The sequence below is a fragment of the Xenopus laevis genome, chromosome 9_10L, assembly GCF_017654675.1.
Source record: "Xenopus laevis strain J_2021 chromosome 9_10L, Xenopus_laevis_v10.1, whole genome shotgun sequence".
NCBI lineage: Eukaryota > Metazoa > Chordata > Amphibia > Anura > Pipidae > Xenopus > Xenopus laevis.
The window spans coordinates 46,770,395-46,792,736 of record NC_054387.1 but is presented as its reverse complement, the minus strand read 5'-3'; the positions used below and the strand labels follow the sequence as shown (position 1 = coordinate 46,792,736).

At 43.5% G+C, this 22,342-nt stretch overlaps 2 protein-coding genes and 2 non-coding genes across 4 annotated transcripts; 2 read left to right on the top strand and 2 right to left on the bottom strand.

Annotated features, from left to right (window-relative positions):
* The first annotated feature begins 2,291 nt into the window (after positions 1 to 2,291).
* On the top strand, positions 2,292 to 2,364 carry trnar-ucg. The gene has a single exon. It is a non-coding gene; the product is annotated as a tRNA-Arg (tRNA).
* Positions 2,365 to 2,773: 409 nt separating this feature from the next.
* trnar-ccu lies at positions 2,774 to 2,846 on the top strand. Its single transcript has one exon. It is a non-coding gene; the product is annotated as a tRNA-Arg (tRNA).
* A 4,590-nt stretch (positions 2,847 to 7,436) lies between these two features.
* Positions 7,437 to 12,667, bottom strand: mrpl58.L (mitochondrial ribosomal protein L58 L homeolog). The gene is made up of 7 exons (XM_018235320.2): positions 12,468 to 12,667; positions 12,197 to 12,236; positions 12,043 to 12,102; positions 10,545 to 10,627; positions 9,935 to 10,104; positions 8,020 to 8,210; positions 7,437 to 7,713 (listed from the first exon to the last, which is right to left on the bottom strand). Exons 1-6 carry the CDS (start codon positions 12,597 to 12,599, stop codon positions 8,126 to 8,128), a joined length of 570 nt encoding a protein of 189 aa, XP_018090809.1. The 5' UTR covers positions 12,600 to 12,667; the 3' UTR covers positions 7,437 to 7,713; positions 8,020 to 8,125.
* Positions 12,668 to 14,073: 1,406 nt separating this feature from the next.
* cdr2l.L (cerebellar degeneration-related protein 2-like L homeolog) lies at positions 14,074 to 21,348 on the bottom strand. Its single transcript, XM_018235319.2, has 6 exons — positions 19,220 to 21,348; positions 17,559 to 17,671; positions 16,741 to 16,889; positions 16,491 to 16,655; positions 16,073 to 16,343; positions 14,074 to 15,883 (listed from the first exon to the last, which is right to left on the bottom strand). Exons 1-6 carry the CDS (start codon positions 19,296 to 19,298, stop codon positions 15,299 to 15,301), a joined length of 1,362 nt encoding a protein of 453 aa, XP_018090808.1. The 5' UTR covers positions 19,299 to 21,348; the 3' UTR covers positions 14,074 to 15,298.
* Positions 21,349 to 22,342: the final 994 nt, after the last annotated feature.

Genomic DNA, 22,342 nt, shown 5'->3' with positions numbered 1-22,342 from the left:
GAGAGGGCAGGCAGGTGGGTTGTATAAATAAAATCATGCATGTATTCTACTTTATGATGCAAAATAAAAGTTGTAATACAAAAAAATGACTGCTGGAGGAAACCCACTAATGTTGGGTTTGGAGAAAGTATGGCACTTCATCCTCACGGTCATTGGCAAAAGTCACATTCACTGCACTGCTCTTGCCTGCTGATACTGCGCCATGCACTGTCCCCTGGTAATTAGCATCAGGATACGGTTACATGAAATGTACATGTAAAATCAGTAAATAGCAGGTAGGTGCCCCACTGTCTCTATATTACTAGGTAAGCTGCTATCAGTGTCCCTGTAAAGGCCAATATGTGCTCCCTCTGGTGGGTGCCTTGATGCCTAGAACTGGATGGCACTTACTTTAAACATTCATGATTATGCTTTGGTGCAATGAGCAGATCCTGAATTGACTAATGAATGAGGTGTCTAAATTTGGATCAGAAGACTGAGATTGAGTGTTTGTAACTGACTGTCCATAAATGGCAGCTAGGTGCCCAGTATCTGTGTATGGCTAAATGGCAGTCAGTGTATGACATAGTGTCTGTATATCAGTTAATGGCACGTGACTCAGTATCTAATAGTACATTCTGGGTAGCTGCCCACATACATATATATCAGTAAATGGCAGTTAGGTACCCAGGTATCTGTAAAGCAGTAATGGCTGAAAGTACACCCAGTATAACACCCTGCGTCTGCATTCAACAGTCGTGTCGTGCTGGATAAACTCTGCGACACCATCCGACATTGCTATTGCTTACCTTATTTTCCATCGCATCCCACTTGACACCTTCATTTTGGTGCAACGCGTCGGATCTGCCGGAATCGCATTGAAGACGCTCATGCAGTTGTCCCCTTAAAGAGTAAGGTGAGAGTTAGGTGTCCTAGTCTCTGTGTATCATAAATTGTCAGGCACAGTATTTGTATTTCAGTAGGTGCCCTGCTGCCTTTTTATCAGGAAATGGTACGTAGGTGCCTAGTTTCTCTACATTTGTAATTTGCCAGTATGTATCTGGGAATGTGTAAATCAGTAATTGCAAAGTAGGTGCCCCATTATTTTACCATAAAATCTCAGGTAAATGGCCTGGTATCTTGTCAGTAAATAATAGGTCAATAACAGGCCTGGACTGGCAATCTGTGGGTTCTGGCAAATGCCAGAGGGGCTGCTATAAGGTGCCATAGAAAGTCAATATTTAGTGAGCTGGTGGGGGCTGTTTGGGCCTCTGTGTACCTGAAACGCCAGGGCCTATTTTCATTCTCAGTCCGGACCTGGTAGGTGCCTTATCTCTCAGTATATGATAGGTAGGTGCACTACTGCCCTGGTATCTGTCAGCATTTTATAGGTAGGTTCCCTCAGCGAATGACAGGTAGGTTTTCTGATATCTGTCAGTAATTGACAGGTAGGTGCCCTGATATCTCTTATTAAATGACAGGTAGGTGCCCTGATATCTCCCAGTAAATGACAGGTAGGTGCCCTGATATCTCTTATTAAATGACAGGTAGGTGCCCTGAAATCTCTCAGTAAATGACAGGTAGGTGCTATGATATCTCTCAGTAAATGACAGGTAGGTGCCCTGATATCTCTTATTAAATGTCAGGTAGGTGCCCTGATATCTCTTATTAAATGACAGGTAGGTGCCCTGATATCTCTCAGTAAATGACAGGTAGGTGCCCTAATATCTCTTATTAAATGACAGATAGATGCCCTGATATCTCTCAGTAAATGACAGGTAGGTGCCCTCAGGACCGCCATCAGAAATCGCAGGGCCCTCTACAACTCTCCCCCCTGTCCCCCCCTGATGGCTGCCCTACCGTGCCCTGATATCTCTCAGTAAATGACAGGTAGGCACCCTGATATCTCTCAGTAAATGACAGGTAGGTGCCCTGATATCTCTCAGTAAATTACAGGTAGGTGCCCTGATATCTCTCAGTAAATGACAGGTAGGTTTCCTCAGTGTATGATAGGTAGGTGTCCGTAGAGTGGGGGATCTGCTTCCATTAAAGCCGCTGCGTGTAAATGTGAGTGCCACAGCAGACTCGCACAGCAGCAAGTGGAGGGGGTCGGCCCCCTCCAAGATCTTGCAGGGAAGCCTGAGTCGTTGTAGCTAAGCCACTGAATCTGTAGCTGAGTAAAAGCAATGTAAGAGCCCAGTCATTTAGTAGAGCATGTGGGGACTGAAGAAGTGTCACACACATACTTTCCCATGGTCATGTATAGTAGTAATTCATTCAGGACCGTACCACATGGGCAGGAGCCGTACCCAGACCGCGTGGCCTAATGGATAAGGCGTCTGACTTCGGATCAGAAGATTGAGGGTTCGAGTCCCTTCGTGGTCGTCTTTTTTCCCCCCATCCCTTAAATTATAATTTTCGCCTTTGCCAAATCTTACTTGATTGTACTGTGACTCCTACACCTTTTGCTTCACATAGTGATGTGCTGTACAGCACGTAGCTGATCATATGCAGCCTTAACCCGAGCATAAGCAAACAGACACATGTTAGTACAGCCCAACCAGGCATTGTGGGAGGGGATTGGAACGCAGATTGGAACGCATTGATTGCCAGAAGCTCTTGGGGAGTTTGTAGCAGAGTCCTGTGCTGTATCTTATCGAGAAGCCTAATTTTACATTCAGGTTCTTCTATGTACTCATATACCAGCGCTACTGGGGCTAAATATACACACACTCGTGTTACAGGTATATCTATTATATTTATAAACACTCCCAGCACCGCAACTCTCCGTACAGCCCCAGTGGCCTAATGGATAAGGCACTGGCCTCCTAAGCCAGGGATTGTGGGTTCGAGTCCCATCTGGGGTGGAAGATTAATTTTTTTTATGCCTAATTTGTGATTAATAGCATTATAGAAATGCAGTTAAACGTCTTTATTATGATATGCATTATTTAGTAATAAATTGTAAGCCCTATTCAGCAAGCCACTTCTTGTATTGGTTATCGTGTCTGTATGTTCCACGTATAAACCCATTATACACCACTGGGAATATGTAGGTGCTTTATAAATACATAGTAATAATAAAATTACTATTTTTAAAATAAACTTTTTATTCACAATAAAAGTTGATTCTGTAATGCTGGGGGTGGGGGACCTGGCAAATACATACCTCCCAACTGTCCCTTTTTCGGAGGGACAGTCCCTCTTTTGACAGCTCAACCTGCAGTCCCTCATTTGTACTGGAAAGTCCCTCTTTTCTATGCACTGAACAGCCAGAAAAAGAAACAAAGTTTCTCACTTAATTGGCTTTTAGCAGAGAGCCCAGAACAGCAGGTACAAATAAGATACTTTGTAACAATTTTGAGACACAAAAACACAGTTTAGATAAGGAGAAATATTTTCAAACTTTCATAACCTGCCAAATTTTGTAAAACAAACATGGTAATTAGGGGGTGTGGTCACAGAAAGGGGTGTGGTCAAAAATTGCTGCGCTACGTGCGGAAAAAAAAAATTTTGTCCCTCTTTTTACTTCCAAAATGTTGGGAGGTATGCAAATAGCCAAGCAGGCAAAGGGGTATAGGCAGATATAAGTGTCAGGTTAGTGCCAGAACAAGGAGCAGACAGAAGGGTCATGTAATGGTCTGGACTAAGATTCATTTAGGCCCTGGCATTTTAGGTACACAGAGGCCCAAACAGCTCCCCCCGACAAACACAATAAATAGTGACTGTCTATGGCATCTTACACCTCTGGCATTTGCCAATCCAGGTCTGGGCATGTGTCTAGGGTGCAATGTTAGGGGGATGAACGACTGGCATGGGGGAGGAAGCAGTAGTGAATTGGCAAGTGAGTCTGGAAGGGAGAAAGGGAGGGATATTGCTAGAAGTGAGCATGGGTTATCTGGCTCTGTGTACAGCTAGGGTTTCCACCTTTTTTTGGAAGAAAATAACGGCCTTCCTATATATTTAGATTGTATCCCCTATTAATAACATTGGGGTCAAGCATCATTTTTACTGATCAGGCCAGTAAAATACAGGACAGGTGGCAACCCCATGTAGGGCAGATGGGTCAGAGGTTGAGGTTATCTGGCCTTGGATGCCCAGCTCTGACCTGTACCCCCCCCCCAAGCTTTGCCTGCTCAGTACATTGGCTCACTCTCTCTACCCACTATGCCCCAATACATCTGCTGTAGTTAGGGTTGCTAACTTTTCTGGAAAAAAATACTGGCCTATATCTTTTTTCCCTATTAATAACATTGGGATCAACCATCATTTATACCGGCCAGGCCAGTAAAATACCGGCCAGGTGGCAATTTGGTTGCCACCTGGCCGGTATTTTACCGGCCTGACCGGTAAAAATGATGGCTGATCCCAATGTTATTAATAGGGAAAAAAGATAAATATATAGGAAGGCCGGTATTTTTTTCCAGAAAAGGTGGCAACCCTGGGTGGCAAGCCTAGTTATAGTGACTAAGAATGTTCATACTCTGCCCTTTTGCAGGTGCTGGAATGAACGAGATGCCCTTTATGGCATAGTCCTTTCGTCTCACAGTAAGGCTAGGAACTGTTGCCAGTTAAATAACAAACATGGCTTTTTCCTGAATAAAACAACAGGCATGTTAAGCATGAGAGTAAAGTTGTGCTCAATATACATGCAGACACAATTCATTACATGGGCAACGTGGAAGTGCTAACAATAGAACAATATGGCTTCTCCATGTGACAAGGCTAACAGGAGGACAGTGCAGTGGATTGCATCTGGGAACTGATTTGCTGGAATGGCAGCATGTCAACAATGTTGTTGGCCCGCCATAAATGAGGCTACAGAATAACTGATGACAGGAACCAGATTGCTCACTGTTACATTGTACAACTTTATTTGCCTAAGGCTAGGGCCACACAGGGATCAAAATCAGCTATCCGGAATCTGCTGGCTGATTTCAGCCCTACCACAGGCAGTAGCCTCCTCTCTCGCTTCCGCATTGAATTGGCTTGGCGCGAACAGACTCTGCGGTTTTCAGTGAAGAACCATAAGTCTTTGCAATATGAGCCGAAAGTCTGTCTGTGACAAGCCAATTCAACGCGGAAGAGAGAAGAGGCTACTGTCTGCGGTAGGGCTGAAATCAGCCATATATGATTTCTGCCCCGTGTGGCCATAACCTAAACTGCTTTGGCAATTCTAGTGCTTATTAATCTGGAAAGGGGAATGGATTCCAAAGCTCGGGCACAGGGGCGATCCTGAGGCGGCCTTTCTTTTGCTGCCCCCCCCCCACCCCTCACCACGGCACTCACCTTTTCAGCACCAGAGGGGGTCGGGGGCGGTCCATGTGGCGCTGGAGGGGGTCGGGCGGTCCACGTCTAGGGTTGCTACATTTTCTGGAAAATACCGGCCTTCCTATATATTTTTCTTTTTTCCCTATTAATAACATTGGCATCAACCATCATTTTTACCGGCCAGTAAAATACTGGTCAGGTGGCAACCCTATCCACGTCGCTAGTGCAGAGAGTGCAATTGTGCTCTCTGCACTAGAAGAGACAAATTTCTGGGTTGAAAAATGGAAATTCGGTACTTAGTTACCAGGAGCGGTATTTTTGCCACCTCTGGGGACCAAATCAGCATTTAGCTTTTATAAACCACCTGCCCCAACCCCCTCTGGCATGTATTGTCTATTGCAGAACACAGAAAGGTAAAAATAAATACCATGTTAAGACAGACATCTGTCTTGTTGCATTTAATAAGTAAATGTATATGTTTCGACCTACATACAAATTCAACTTCAGTACAAACCTACAGACCCTATTTTGTACGTAACCCAGGGACTGCCTGTATAGGTAAAAGTGTGTTCAGCACAAGCCCAATTCATTGCACTATTGTTGAACAAGGGGGTGTACTGTCCCTTTAAACATGTGAGTTCATTTTATTAAGTAAAATTGTTTTGTTGAATTATTTTAAGACCCCTGTTTTTTTATAGATGAATGTAAAGCACTGCGTAACTTTCTAGCACTATGCAAACTGATGATGATACACTACTGTCCTTAAAGGAGAATTCAACCTTAAAGTTAAAAAAACCCTACCCTACAGAGTCCCCCCTCCCCCCAGCCTAGCTGCCCCCCCCCGTGCAAATGCCCCTAAGACTTCCCTAAGATTACCGAAGAGAAGTAGATGGTGCCCTTGAACTCCGCTGGACAGAATCTGCACGGAGGGGTAAGTAAAGACTTAGGGGCATTTGCCCGGGGGGGGGGGGGTCTATGTAGGGTAGGGTTTTTTTTTTACTTTAGGGTTGAATTCTCCTTTAAGGATATCCAAAATTAGAAGCCCCACTCTCAACTAGTGGACTCAATATTAATAGTGTAGCATATCTAAATACCTGCCTAAAATGTGTGAGTGCTCGCTAGTGTGTATTAATAACTGTATATAAGTGCAAGGGTGCCCAGCAGTGCATTCCACACTATATCACTGTGTCTGTACTGCACATTACTGATACAGGACAGAATGAGGACATTGAAAGGATGACAGTGACTGGTAAAGATGTATTATGTGTAGCCATTGATGCAGATAGGAAATTAAAGAATGGATTTGGACTTATGATTGGGTTTGTAGTTGTAGAATGATAGACCTATCCTGCCCACCACTAGCTAGGAAAGCCCATGATGCAATAGTCCTGCTGTTGCTGGGACAGTCCCAAATTATAGAGCCAAAAGGGTGTAGGGTTTGGCAGAGTGTGAGAGGAGTGCTGGTTACATTCCAGTACCTGGGCTAGTTTGGGGTGGTTTATGGCATGACCTAAAAGTCCAGATTTTTGCATTTCAGATGTTGGAAGAGATGCATCATGTGTGATTGCTGAAGCAGGGCAGTGCTAGAATAATGGTGTTAATTAGCAGAAGTAGACCTGTTTTTTTCATTCCGTTTCTATCCATTTATCCCTTCCATTTGACCCAAGAATTAGGTATAGCCCTCTGGCTGGATTTATACTGCTTTACTGTCAATGCCCAGACTCACTGTCTTACTGCACTCCAGATATTCTGCTGACGGTGTTATAGCGCACACAGTACTGGTGAAAGCACAATAGGATAAAATGTCTTGTTCAGCTTTAAATTAGCTTTTAGTATTTTGTAGAGAGTGATCTTGAGACAATTTGCAATTTTTTTTGTGGTTTTTGAGTTATTTTGTTTTTATTCAGCAGCTTTTCAGTTTGCAATTTCAGCAATCTGGTTGCTAGGATCTAAATTACCCTAGCAAGTATGCATTGATTTGAATAAGAGACTGGAATATGAATAGGAGAGGAGCTGAAGAGAAAGACTAATAATAAAAAGTAGCAATAACAATAAAGTTATGGCCTTACACAGCATTTGTTTTTTAGATGGGGCCAGTGACTTCCATTTGAAAGCAGGGAAGTCAGAAGAAGGTAAATAATTTAAAAACTAACAAATTAAAAAAAAAAAGGCAATTGAAAGGTTGCTTTCAATTAACAATGAGTTTATTCTGCTGTGCTTTTAGGAATTTGGCCAGACATATATCTTGGGGTGTAGCGATCAGCAAGCACCCCTAACCCACCACTTCCCAACCTGACTCTTAAATCCTCAGGTATTGATATGTCCCAATGCCGACAGATTTTTCCGCAGGAAATACATTCCCCATACTACATTAAACAATATTATACATTCTTTTCAGGTACAAATAAATACTTTTAATATGTTGACAGCATATGATCCATGTTATTTGCCATGTATAATATCCTTTGTTAAGTGTTATATTTACCGCACCCTCTCCTTGTCCACTTTCCTGCACAAGTGGTGCTGGTTCACCGCAGGCCCGGCAAGGCCCCTCAACAAATTGCAGTATAATCACGGCTCCGCACACACTTCATAATCAGCAGGTTATTTATTATTATTATCACCACATCAACGTTTCGGGGGGTTTTCACCACCCTTCATCAGGATCCTGATGAAGGGTGGTGAAAACCCCCCGAAACGTTGATGTGGTGATAATAATAATAAATAACCTGCTGATTATGAAGTGTGTGCGGAGCCGTGATTAATATCCTTTGTTAGCCAGTCATGATCAATAGAAGAGTTGGGTCCAGGAAATACTACTTGGGTCAGGAAGGTGCAGCCTGCAGTCCCAGCATCCCTAACAACACTCTCTCTCTCAGTCCACACTCACTCGCCGGCTCTGTTTTAAGGCAGATTCAATCTTCTTCTGTTGCAGTCGCACCCGGTTTGTTTTTTCTACTCTGTAAAATGCAAAGAATTAGTCAGCAGAGGACTTCCTTAAAGCTTAGTTCAACAGCTGAGACAGAGACCCACTCCCTATTTGGGGAATAGAAAAAACAGATTTTTCCTTGCTATGTACCAGAGGAAATGTATTCATGCAGTTAAAATAAATCACTGGCAAACATACTTCATTTACTGATTAGTACTAGATTTCTTGCTTTATAGTTCTATATCTGGATGTCGTATGTTACCAGTAACCATCCCTGTTTTCTGGGGAAACCTACAACAGGCTGCTGGGGTCAGAGACTGTAGTAACCAGAGATCAGGAATGGTCTGGCAATCTGTGGGTTCTGGGGCTGCTGTAAGTTGCCATAGACAGTTACAATTTATTGGGAACGTAATCACGCTATCCTTTCTCTATTTGTGCCCATATTTATTATAAGCCATGGAGTCCCAGTAAGGTAACTTCTGGGTGCTGGAACGCAAATGCGCTCCAAATCCTTTTGTCCTTTGAGACTCGTCTTGGCATATGTAAAGTAGCTGTATCAGAACGCAAGTGCGTCGTTCGTGGCACAACTTCCGCATGCTGGAACGCAAATGTGTTCCAAACCTTCCCGAATTTCTCTGACTCGTGGATCCACAAGGAAACCAAATATGACGGCAGATGCTTAGCGATGGACACACACAGGGACCACAGTACTGACTTAGGAAGGTATAAAATCTGTACAGACGGTTGAGTCTTTCTGCCTTTTTCTTTTGTATATTTTGTATGATTTGCCCCTGATGAAGACCTTAACGGTCGAAACACATAGGGGGCCATTTTTGTGATTATTTTTCTTTTGATGGAATAAAATGAATTTATTTTAATTTTGAGTGTGCAGACTTTTTTAGAATGTTCCACTAACCTTGGTGACTCTCCTTGGGAGTCCCGTAAGTATTGCACCTCACTTTGCTTTATTGTGTGTGCGCCTTCTATTTCTATGTTTGCTAGTCACAATTTAATGGGCTGGTAGGACGCTGTTTGGGCCTCTGTGTACTTGAAATGCCAGAGCTATTTTGAATCCCAGCCCAGACCTGCCAGAGATCACTTTATATGGAACAGATCTTGGTAAATTACATCAGAAACAGATCTAACCTTATCTACAAAAACCAAAGATACAATTAAACAAAAAAACTAATTACAGATACTGTCATTATGGGGGGGGTTATAATTTGATACACTATTTGTATACCATTATTTACAGAATTAAAGGATAAGTACAGTAATATGTCAGACATTCACCCAGTATATATATATATATATATATATATATATATATATATATATATAAAATCACTAACCGACCCCTGGATCTGCTAAAAAGTGCACAGGTGTGGTGTCCTTGAGTGACATGCTGCCAATATGTGGACAAAAGCACCAACCCCGAGATTAACAATTATATAGGGTGGGGGGGAGCTAGCACAGTGGAACCACGCCCCCCAGTGAATATCAGTATACTTGTCCTAAGTATGAGCCTCTCTGTAGGTTTACTGAGCTGCATTCACCCCTTCTATTTCCACCCAGATGAGTAATCTGCTGAGCATTTTATGTGCATCTGTTTGATACACAGATATGTAGGATCCAGTCAATTTCTAGGGAGTTATGCAGCTTTCTACAGATTATTCTAGAAACCCTGATTTTAGATTCTAAGAGTTCTCACAGCAATATCAGACAAAAAGAAAGCATCATCCCTTAGTGGCATACCTTGCCCTGCGGACTTCTACATCCTCTTTGGTCTGCATTTTTGGCCTTTTCATGGCATCCAACACAATACTACGTATTTTCTCCAGACAGACCGACAGGTTTTCCATCTGGTAACGGCTTTGCTCAGAAACCACAATCAACTCCCCATTTCTGTTTATACGGTTCTTACACTAGAATTGGAAGAACAGTTTCATTATTGATGAACAATGAACATAGATAGGCAGGATTTCAGTTTGACATATGAAGAAACGAGTTGGCTATAAGGATCATGGGAACGGGAATAGAATAACAATGAAGAAACATTTAGTAAATGGAGAGATAAGTAGAGCCAGGAAGAAGGAATATAAGAAAACTGAGCAGATGTCATGGGGAGAACATAACAGAGGGGCAGATAACCTATGAGTACAATTCACTCGTTCCTTGGGCTGATTTGGCCTGAAAAATTGGCCACCACTTTGGGTTGGGTCACCAGTACACCACATACAACTCTTTATTTGTGCACTGCAGCTAGCCTCCCAATAGCTAGCCCCTTCCTAAACTTGGGCTTGGCCAGGCCTGGATTGAGAAGGGGAACATTAGGATGGATGCAGGTGAAAAGATTTCCATATACCTGTACAGAGATCTTCTGCCTGGCATCCTCTGGAATCCAGTTTGCGGAGGCCAAGTGGAACCTGACTTCGGCCTTGGTGTTAACTGTGTCAGAAAAGGACAGTGCGAACTTTATTCCTCAAAAACTACTATAAATATAACACACGTGAGAATAGCCCCAAAATTGTCATGTATGTCAGTAGAGCACTAGCGCTCCTTTAAGTGATGCTGATGTACTATGCATGTTGAAAAAAAAAGATTAGTATTGAGTTCCTCTTTAATATAAAGTCTGTGTATTAACACATTGTGATACAAATGTGACACGGCAAGCCATATATGAATGTGAGGGTGATCAAGTAAGTGTATCCAATACGGCTCCTAAATTACAAAATCGATGCACTGACATTAGCTGGAGCTAAAGGTATTAAAGGATAAACTTGTCTTTCATTAAGAACTTTATAAATATTGTAAATATTATATAAATATAAATATATTATTTCCATTTAAAATTTATCAGTGTATGTTTTATATCTATCCCTGCACTTGATAAGATACATATTTACATGGCTTTCCGGTACTTCTTCAAAGATTAAAGTTACGCCCAACAGCTTCTGTTTTATGTGGAATGTGCCAGTGTTGTCGTTTCCCAGATGCTACACCACTGACATCCAAATGTAACTATACCAGTAGTAAAAATCAGAAATCACACACTGAAGCAGAATAACTGCTGATTAGATATTTACTGTGTGTCCACACAATATGTTTCAGCATTAAAGGAGAAGGAAAAGCATCCTGCACTTGGTGGGTGCCAAATGTTAGGTACCCCCAAATGATTGTATTTACTTACCTGAAACCCCAGGCTGGTGCTCCTATCAGCAGAAACCTGCGTCGGCTGGGGGTTATACCTATGAGCACCACAGAGCGATCCTCTTTCGCTTTCTTCACGTGGCTGCACATGCACAATAGAACGAAAAGCAGAACTTTAACCAAAAAGTTGACTATTTTGTTCAATTGCTCATGTGTTTGCCCCAGGAAATTTGAAGCAAGAATAAGCTGGAAGAGCATAGCTCTGTGGTGCTCACTGGTATAAACCTGGCCCGGTGCAGTTTTCTGACGATAGGAGCACCGTCCCGGGGTTTCAGGTAAGTCAATACAATCACTTGGGGGTGCCTAACATTTGGCACCCCCAACTACACAAAGCCTTTCCTTCTCCTTTTTTAAGTGTGCTCAATATCAGTGCAATAGTCATTTAAGGAACCACATATTAAGTCCCACCCCAGTACTTCTAGCGTCTGCACAGCAGCCCCACTGTATAAATGAACACAAGACCCTGCTGCAGGTTAGACTCCGGCTGTGCAGTCATTATTCTTCCCAACCCGGATGCCCAATTGGCATGTGCTTGAGTGTGACCAATGGGGCTAGGAGTTTGCTTGTTCTATCAGCCAGTTGCAGTAATATTATTATTGAGCCACCGTTAATATAATGTTACTTTATCCATTTTGCTTTAGCACCATGCTTACCTTTGTTGACATTCTGTCCTCCAGGGCCACTACTTTTGCAATAGGAGATGGTCAGGCGATCTGAAGATAAGAAGAAGGTGCAGAAAAGGCTTATTTGAGCGACATGTCTTTATATATGGGCAGTACTCCTATTGCATAGGCTCTTGTCACTCACCTACAGGGATGTCAGGCACTCCCTGGACCTGGTCTCCTAGCTGGAATAAAGAGCACAGGGTGATTACATTCACTATTAGTTATACAAGTGCAAGCTAGCCTTCTGATTGGTTACCTGGGATAATCACACCCCTTAGTAATTACAGCGATCTAAGTTCAAACAGTATAAATGTGGCCACATCGAGCCTCTGCATAAGTTGCTCCTCATTGGCTTCCGCACCTGTCACTCAAACCCACAAGCACAATATAACCCCATTTCTGTCCCCACTCACCCCTGCAGTCCGGAGATCACTGACCGGGTACAGACGGTCCAAGCTGTAAGCGCTACGGTAAGTGGAAGAGAAACGGAAGCCCCGGAAGGCTCGCAGTGCACCACTCAGCACAAGGACACCCGGCGCCGCCATCTTGGTGGGTTTGTTTTAGTCCCGGTGTTCAGAGACAAGAGTCCCGGCAAGAAACAGACACAACGCAAAGGTTCCGGCAAATCACATTACTAGGCTCCTGATTGGATTCGCTAAAAAGATTCAAATGCTCCCCCTGCTGGTGCAACAGGGAAGGGTAGCCATAACTCATTGGCGCCTCATTGGAAATACTTTGAAGTCGTATTTTATAATTATATGTTATGAATTTATAATAATAATAATAATAGTACAATTATATTTTTTAATATATATTTTTAATATTTTGGGGCCCACAAACTCGCAACATACCCACTGTTACCAATACTTTGAGCATACCTCCCAACTGTCCCTTTTTCGGAGGTACAGTCCCTCTTTTGACAGCTCAACCCGCAGTCCCTCATTTGTACTGGAAAGTCCCTATTTTTTCTGCACTGAACAGCCAGAAAAAGAAACAAAGTTTCTAACTTAATTGGCTTTTAGCACAGAGCACAGAACACCTAACAGGTGCAAATAAGATACTTTGTAATAATTTTGAGACACAAAAAAACTGTTTAGATAAGGAGAAATATTTTCAAACTTTCATAACCTGCCAAATTTTTTAAAATTAACATGGTAATTAGGGGGTGTGACCAGAGAAAGGGCGTGGTCCAAAAAAATTCGCTGCTGTCCCTCTTTTTACTTCCAAAATGTTGGGAGGTATGCTTTGAGGGACCAATTGAAAAGTTGTCATTTAGGGAAGCACCTCTGTTTTGATCGAATCTTGACTCTTTCATGAAAGATTTGGAGGAATCCCAAACTTGGTCAAAAATAACTGGAAATAAAATTGTGATTTTTCTCCTTTAAGTGACCAAAAGTTGCATAATTTAAAGGGTGGTTCACCCTTGCGTTACTGTTTAGTGCGTTATATGATTTGCCAATTCTAAGCAACTTTCCAATTAGTCTACATTATTTATAATTTTTTTAATTATTTTCCTTTTCAGATTTCCAATGGGGGTCACTGACCTCATCTAAAAACAAATGCTCTGTAAGGCTACAAATGTATTGTGATTGCTACTTTTTATTACTCCTCTTTCTATTCAGGCCTCTCCTATTCATATTCCAGTCGCCTATGCAAATCAATGCATGTTGCTAGGGTAATTTGGACCCTATATACTAGATTGCTGAAATTGCAAACTGGAGAGCTGCTGAATAAGAAGTTTAATAACTCAAAAAGTTGAATAACTCAAAAACCACAAATAATAAAAACCAATTGCAATTTTCAGAATATCGCTCTCTACATTATACTAAAAGTTAATTTAGAGGAAAACAACCCCGTTAAAGGTTTTGGAATCTGTTCAGCCAGGCTCTTGGATATAGCTGAAAAAAGCCTTGGATTGAATCAGAGATTCGGTGTATCCTTATGATTCGGTAACTCCTGCTGATACTCCCACAAGTGTTTCCTGCAAGGTAGATTGGACAGACTCATCACACCAGTCTATTAGAATAATCCAGAACCTTTATTTGCATGGGAATAAAGGGAATTTAAATAGACATATGAGCAAAATGGCTCAACCCAGACCCAAGATATATCAAGATGGCCTTTTAGAGCTAATACTGTCAGTTTAGTCAAACCAGCAGGGTTTTCAATATCGATATTCAAGGGGTAAGTTTAGAGAGCAAGAGAGAGTAACCATATGTTTAACCCTCTGCACATGCTAAACAGAACAATACTAGTTTACAAAGCTTTGAATGGACAAATTCCCAGCCTGTATTCTTCTTGGTATCAAAATATGGCTCCAAGCACGCCTAGCTGTGAAGAGGTTGCAGGAACTGGAAGAACACAGACTGGGTATTGCTGTATTAAACTTTAAGGACTTCACATACGAAAAGCAAGGAATACATAGGGTAGCTATGGCCCTAGCACAGTAGTAGTAGTTTTACAAAAGGAGGTAATACTGCCATGACTGGCCCACACACTGTGCTGAGGGCAGAGGATCTTCTACTATCCTGAAATCTTAATTTATTTGTGTTGGTCAACTGTGTACCCTAAATACACCTGGCAAATTAAGCCAGCCTCTGGCAACTGTATTTTAATAGTGGGGGGGGGGGGTTAGCTGACTTTGTGCATCCTGACTGCTTCAAGCTGGTTAAAAGTAAAGGTTGGGAATGGGTCCTTAGCCCCCTGAGATCCAGTGCACAGAATATATATTATTACTATACTAGTAAGGAAAAGTAGAAACGCTCATGACAGCATAGCACTGCCTGTTTAGTGTAATTGTGTAGTAGTATATGTGTGAGTATAGCGGCAGGTGTATTCATAGTGTGTATATTGCACTGGTGCTGTGTATGCCCATTGGGAATCTAAATATCTGCCTATCAATGTGCATGTGTGCTAGGTAGTGAGTGTGTTTATATAAAACTGTGTAATTTTGTGTATATTAGTGTGCAAATAAATAAATGTAAGTGTGCCCAGCATTTCAGTGTTTTACATCCTGAGTACCTCACCTATGGCTGTCCGTGTATGATGGAAGTTGTAGTAGAGGCAGGTTGAACTTCTAAGCATAGGCTATAAATATATGCATAGCAGAGTCCATGGTGCAGATTCCTGCTACAGCAAGGCAGAAAGGTTAGTACAAGGGTATTTAAATAATGATTGGCATATAAGTAGGCATTACATGGCAGCATTCATTGCAGAGGGGAGCTGGAAGAAGGCACAATGCCTTTTATTTGCCCCCAGGACCTTTGCCAGCATTGATATCTTGCTTGGTTCTCTGTATGCGGTTAAATATCTCTTTGAAAAGAGCCTTGTACTCTGGCTGACTCTGCTCCAGTCTCCGATCCGCCGCTTCCAATTGCAAGGTCAGCACTCTCTCAGGCTCTGCGTCTTCTGCCGGGAGGTCACGGCTGGAGCTGTCCCGTGAAACTGGACGGGATGTTTGCACTCCAGCATGGCAAAGACTGTCCTCATGCCTCCTGCACTTGGCCAGCAGCTCCTCGTAGCGCTCCAGGAGGGCGTGGTACTGTTCATCAACCTCTCGCAGTATGGACATGCCTCGGCGCCGGGTGCTGTTGGCATGCAAAGTATAATTACCCTCATGCCGGCTGACTGCATCCCTTCCCACAATGTCACTCAAGGCTGTGTCACTGCAGCTTTTCCTGACCACTGAGTTTGGGGTCACTTGGCCCCTGCTCACATCCACTTGACCTTCATCAGGGGTTTCTGGATCATCTGTCTCTGGGGTCTTATTAAGGGGCTCTAAAAGAGCCTGGGAAAGGCTGTCCCCTCGGCCCAGCAGGTATTGTTTCACCTGTAAACAGAGAAGGAAAACATTAATGTAAAAAGCAATACAGATCCACACAGGAAACCAAGCAAAGTACTGAGCAAACACCAAAGCTAAATGTTTTAATTCATGATGATGTTTTTCTTACTGGTTTTTGTTATTCTGTAATGTTCCAAAACTTTACTGTTTACTGTTAAAGGCCACACTATCCCTCACCTGCTTCATCTGCTGCAGTTCCACCAGCTCTGCCTCCAGCTCCCGCACACGCAGCTTGCAGTTCTCCATCTCGCACACTCTCTGCTCCAGATCGGAATACTCCTGCACCACAGCCTGGTACTCCCGTTCAGCTCTCTCTTTGCGCTGCCTTTCCTCAGCTACCTGGGCACGCAGGGAGTTCACAGCGCTCTGCAGGCGTTCATTTTCCCTCAGCAAGGGCTTCTGGGCGAGATCTAGACAGGAGCTGTGCATGTACAGGGTCTCTTCATGCCTATGAGTGAGGAGAGATACCAATTAATAGCCCGGAGAGAAAGGAGGTTTATTTGTGCATCTTCTTCTGACCCATAATATAAATATTAGTCATGCCACAGGCATATATCCTAATCTTTGTGTGCTCCCCAAATTGATGTGAACTCACCTAGAGCTGGCACAGAGCTCACACATGCAGGGGAACGTGTGGATAGTGCGGCGCCTCTCCCGTTTCTCCCTCTTGATGCGCACCTGCTCCATGCAGCGTAGATCCTCCACCTGTTTCTGAAGAGACTCCACCTGCCTCTGCAGCCCATCAATAGTGTCTGTGAGACTACCAGAGACAGATTTGGAAATGACGGCACATTCTGAGGACCTCACTAGCCCCCAAGCACAATTATGTCTGTCTTTGCACTCACCTCATTATTTTGTGCTGGGCTGCCTTGTTCTCCTGAACCAGCCTCTGATTGGTAATTTCCAAATCCCGTGCCATTGTGTCCAACTGCTCGTACACCTTGGCATGCTGCTCATTTACCTGCCGAAGCATCTCCAGCTGTTTGCTTAGGTACTGGAAACAGAGGGTGCAATGATATAACTGAAGGGTATACTGCCACTACCTGAGCTTAAATGGCTCCCTCTAAAGGGAATGCAGAGGGCCATAATGATCTATGAACAAAGATGAATGGCTCAGCACAGCGTGCCTTTCCCAGCTATCCAGGGAGTCAATTCTACCTACTAATGCATATGGAAATTAAGTTGTATCCCCACCCCTTGGTCCCAATTCAGTATCCATTAAGTGTCTGACTCTAGAGCCTATGAGTAAGTTCCCCAACAGGCACAAAACACGTTAGGCCTCCTCTTGTAATGTCCTAATAAATGTACTTGTAATTTTACTACCTTTTGCTTCATTTTTTGGAGGAAAACTTTTTGTGGTTGTTACATATACATGCACCCATAGACTGGGGTGAACTGTGAGTATATCCTCCCCTTAATGATTTTGTTTTTTTCTATTGCACTTACTACACTTTGGTAGTGTTAACATTGGCTTTCAGTGCTATTTTTTGTTAATTCCATTATATTTTTGCGAGACTCAGTATCAATTAACACAGGGCAACTTACTAACAGTGGGTGAGGATATACGGATATTTGCCCCAGGGTTCAGTATTACTCAGGGTAATATATAGGTTATCTAGGGAAGTTATTTTTGCTTCTCTTATCCACCAAACTGCCCGGTTACCTCAATCTCCTGTACTTGCTCCTCATTACTCAGGTACATCTGCTGCAGTGACACCTCCAGTTCCTTGTTGCGCTCCAGGAGAGTCTTCCCCAGCTCAGCTGCCAGATGCAAGTCTGTAAGTAGAAGGAAGGCTATAAGTATGACAGCTGTGATTTGCATTAGGGAGCTCACCCTATGCCTCAGTTACAAAGTAGACCCTCAAAGGTCCAACACAAGCCCAGGTCTATGGCATTTACCAGTCTGCCAGTTCAGGCCTGCCATAAAACTGGATTAAAGGGAAGATCACTTTACAATGAAGTATGTAATGTAGACTAAAACAAAGGCTATTTTTATACATGCTAAAAGTTAATATAATGTTAAAATGTCCTTTAAATTGACTTAAACCCCATATTATATTGCTCTGTTACGTTTATTTGGATTGAAATTAATAATATGTACTTGATATGCTTTCAGACAATGTTTGATTGTGGAGGAAGAGGCACCCTGCAGCTGTTTATACACAGGAGAAAAATACTGTTCTTTATATGAGCTTGTGTTCCATGATATTAATCTGTGCGACTTGTTACTACCTGCTGCTGCTGGTCCTCTTCTCCCCTACAGCAGCTCTTTCCTGCACATAGACCTACCAACACTGCACTTTGTTATGCAGCACTTATGTCATACACATCCCATCTGCACTGCACACACATTATACCATTACCATCTGCTCTGCACATGCACCCTGAGCTGATGTCACCCCCCCTCGTGGTGCATCTCCTCCAGGCACCCAGGGCTTCCTGTCCCATTCACGCTGTCTGTGCCTGTCAGCTGGGACAGTTAACCCTTACAGATGTAGCTTATCATGAATCTCTTTCAGTATAAGATTGGCAAATGTGTAGCCTCTAACTGGTGTCCTAACACTGCACCCAGCTGTTAGTGATGAATAGCTTGGCTCTGTTCTTCTGTATCTGTGCTTCTGTTAAACTACAGCCCCCACCCAACTCCTACTTATCTTTAATCTACCTGTCTTATATATAACCTGCCTGTATTATCTCTTTCCTCATCCACGCATGCCTTTGCACAAATTTGTCAGCCAGTGCAAGGCCTATGGGCTCCCAAGCACCCTTGTCACACTATGTGATGCATAACCTACTCATCGGCCAATCACAGTTTGTCTGCTGGCTGATGTCTCACCTTTTCCCAAAAAACTCTTCCCTGTTGACTGTCTGGAACAACTTAAAGAAGCTGCACTTAAAAGAGAATCAGGCACATGCACGCAATAAAGTGACCCTGGTGTGACAAACACCCCTTGTTTTTTGGCACCTTAGTCTTGCCACAGATCAAATAGTTTTACTGTCCAACCATGGATAGCCTTAAAAAGGTACATACAAATGTAACTCTGGATTTGTAGAAGATTTGTAGAAGCTTACAGAAGACTTTATGATACAAGGGGTTTAAATCTGGGAGAGATCTAATTAGACTATAGGGGAAGTTATTATATATTTCAAGTTGATGTATTGTTTAGTACACTATGAAAATAATATACACCATGTATATCCAACCCTAATTTTGGGCTGTGGCTGAATATATGTGTATATGACCCCTTTAGTATAAATATTTTGCCTAACTCGCTCATTATTCTCATACAAATCCATCACGCATTGCAATGATCTCTCACTCACCTTGCTCCAGGTCATGCTGGTCATACCATGGCTCCTCCTCCTCACTGTGAAACTCTTCCATCCTTCCAGTTCCCAGCATTTGTCCTGGTGGCCGGGAGTTACTGCTAATTCAATACTGCCTGGGTCCCCTGTTCGATTACCCAATCAAATTACCCCCTCGTGCCTATGGCACAGTTCCCTGTGACTGGTACCTAGTTTCCTGCTGGCATTCACATTACTCCCTGTGTTACAGTATGGGTATCTCCCCCTCCTCACCAGGGTGGCCCAAGTTATCTCCTGTGCCTTGGTTCCTTTGATACTCAAATATTAACACTATCTATGGTCATTTGCCAGAGGAGCTCATTCTATCCCAGTGCCCTCCTCTTGCCAAGTTATAACTAGTTACCCCAATGCTGTGCCTCACTACACCCACTTTCTCTTTCTGAGAAACTCCCTGATTTTCTATAGTTTCAGGGCATCCCCTGTCCTTTGCATGAAGTCCCTCAAATCTTCTGTGCTAGCCTCTGTTATGTGTCCCTATAATAATATTGTTCCTACCACCCAGTGAGTTTATAATCATCCCTTTTTTCTGGTTCTCCCCAACCTAAATACCCAGTTCTATTGCACTGTTGCCTTAACCCTTCATTCAGTGGGCTCCTAGTAAAAAAATCCCCTGCCACCATGGCCCAGAAGCAATAAGACATCAACGAGAGCAATGGTTATCATAGCACTCTCTCTATGTCTGTGCTCTAACAACCTCTGTATCTGTTACGAAGTACCAGTTATTGCAGTCAGTCAGCTACTAGTCTGAAGTAAAGTAATTACACCAGCAGAAGCCACTACCAATTAGCCAGATTGCTTCAGTGACATTGATTCACTCTGGTGACCCATGAACCCTCCATTAGTTTGCTTCAATGATTTCTCTGCCTGTGTGAGTGTCCCTGGTAATCCCTTATCTGTTGCACCACCTCTATAGAGATTGGCTTCACTGTGCACCAGAAACCCTCAACAACCATAACTCTTCTACTTGAACTCCAGAACCCCTATCTATGTCCTTACCCCAGCGGCACTGGTCATATATATATATTTTCCCCCAGGAAATTACCCAGTGCCTGTGTAACCTGTGCCCCAGTATTCCATCAATGAATAACGGTGCTCCCCTAACCCCTGAAATTGTCACTGAGCCCCGTAATCTCTATTGTTCTGTCAGAGATCCAGTAGTCCCTAACCCTATTGTTAAGATCCAGAAGCCCCTATCCTGTCACTGAGCTCTAGTGACCCCTCTCCCTCTGTCACCAAGCTCCTTATGCTGCTAACCCTTTGTCACTGAGCTCCAGTGGCCCATATCTCTCTGTAATTGAGCTTTAGTTGCCCCTTATCTTCTGTCACTGGTCTCCAGTAGAACTGTAACCTTCTGTCAGTGAGCTCCAATATCCCCTCACCTTCTGTCACTGAGATTCTGTATCCAACAACCCTGTGTCACTGAGCTCCAGCAGCCCCTAACTCTCTGTGAAAGAGCTCTGGTCACCTGTAACTCTCATTCACCGAGCTCCAGTAGCTCCTAAAGTGACTTAATAAGGTCCAGTGGCCCCTATTCCTGTTACTGAGCTCAAGAAGCTGCTTACTCTCTATCACTGAACTCAAGTAGCTCCTGTTCCTCCATTACTGAGCCCCAGTAGCCCCTATTCGTCTGTCAATGAGCTCCAATAAGCCCTAACCCTATATGACTGGGCTCCAATAAGCCCTAACCCTATGTGACTGAGCTCGAGTGGCCCCTGTCCTTTTGTCACTGGGCTCCAATATCCGTAGCCCGTTTGTTACCAAACTCCAACAGCCCATAAACTTATGTTGCCGAGTTGCCCCTCACGCTTTTCACCAATAAACAACCCTTGTGAACCCCATATTCAATCGCTGCGTCCCTTAATGCTTGCGCCCTCTAATGGTAAAACGTGTATCTCCAAATCCCTGCGCATTCAGTCGCACCGGTGTCGCACTTCTTCCTTTTCAGTGTCCCCAGAAGCGCTGCCCTTGGCCTTCCCGGTACTCCCCGGCTCCCTCAGTCAATTCCCCGCAGCATCCCAGGGCCTGGACCGGCTACGCTCAGTCCATTATCCTACAGTATACAGCAAAGCGCCCGCTGATTGGTTACGTTTCGCACCGCCTCCTCGTCGTCATAGCAGAAGCTGCATGTTTAACCCTTCCTGTGCGCATGTTCTCTCTGCAGATATCTATGTGTATCACTGGCAATCCTTGTTTATTACATACACATAGTCTGCTGTTTGTACTTATTCACTGCCACCACCTTATATCTACCCTCTTATACTATCTGTAGCCTGAAGGCCAGTTTTAGGGTGAGATTTGGGGTGAGTGCTTATTTGTGCCCTGGGTACCCCTGGAACTATAGCAAGGTGACTGTTACCCCAGTGTTTCTATATATCTGTAACCTTGTTATGAGCTAAGGGGGCCCAGCCTGAAGGTCAGTTAGTGTGAGATTTGGGTGAGTGCTTATTTGTGCCCTGGGTACCCCTGGAACTATAGCAGGGTGACTGTTACCCCAATGTTTCTATATATCTGTAACCTTGTTATGAGCTAAGGGGGCCCAGCCTGAAGGCCAGTTAGGGTGAGATTTGGAGTGAGAGTTTATTTGTGCCCTGGGTACCCCTGGAACTATAGCAGGGTGACTGTTACCCCAATGTTTCTATATATCTGTAACCTTGTTATGAGCTAAGGGGGGCCAGCCTGAAGGCCAGTTAGGGGGACATATGAGGTAGTGCCAGACTAGTCAACAGAAGATCAGCAACAGTCCAGACAGCATAGACTCCCAACATGATTTTCTGTAGTAGGAAAGCAACCACATCGGCCACCAGGGTGTCAGAGCTTCATGCACTGTGTGTCCTACTAATTGCCAGCTCTTCTGCTGCTTATTACACCCCTGCAGGTTTAACAGTGGCACATTCCCTCTCCTGTAAAGATAAATTGTAAAGAACTATTATAATTCTATCCAAAGGAGAGAGCTCACAGTAGAAAAGGAGGATACGGAAGCAGAAAGTTATTTGAAGGGAATGTGGTTGCTATTGGAACAGCACACACAACATCTCATGTGTAAACAGTGACACCTGTACACATACAATATGTAATCTACCT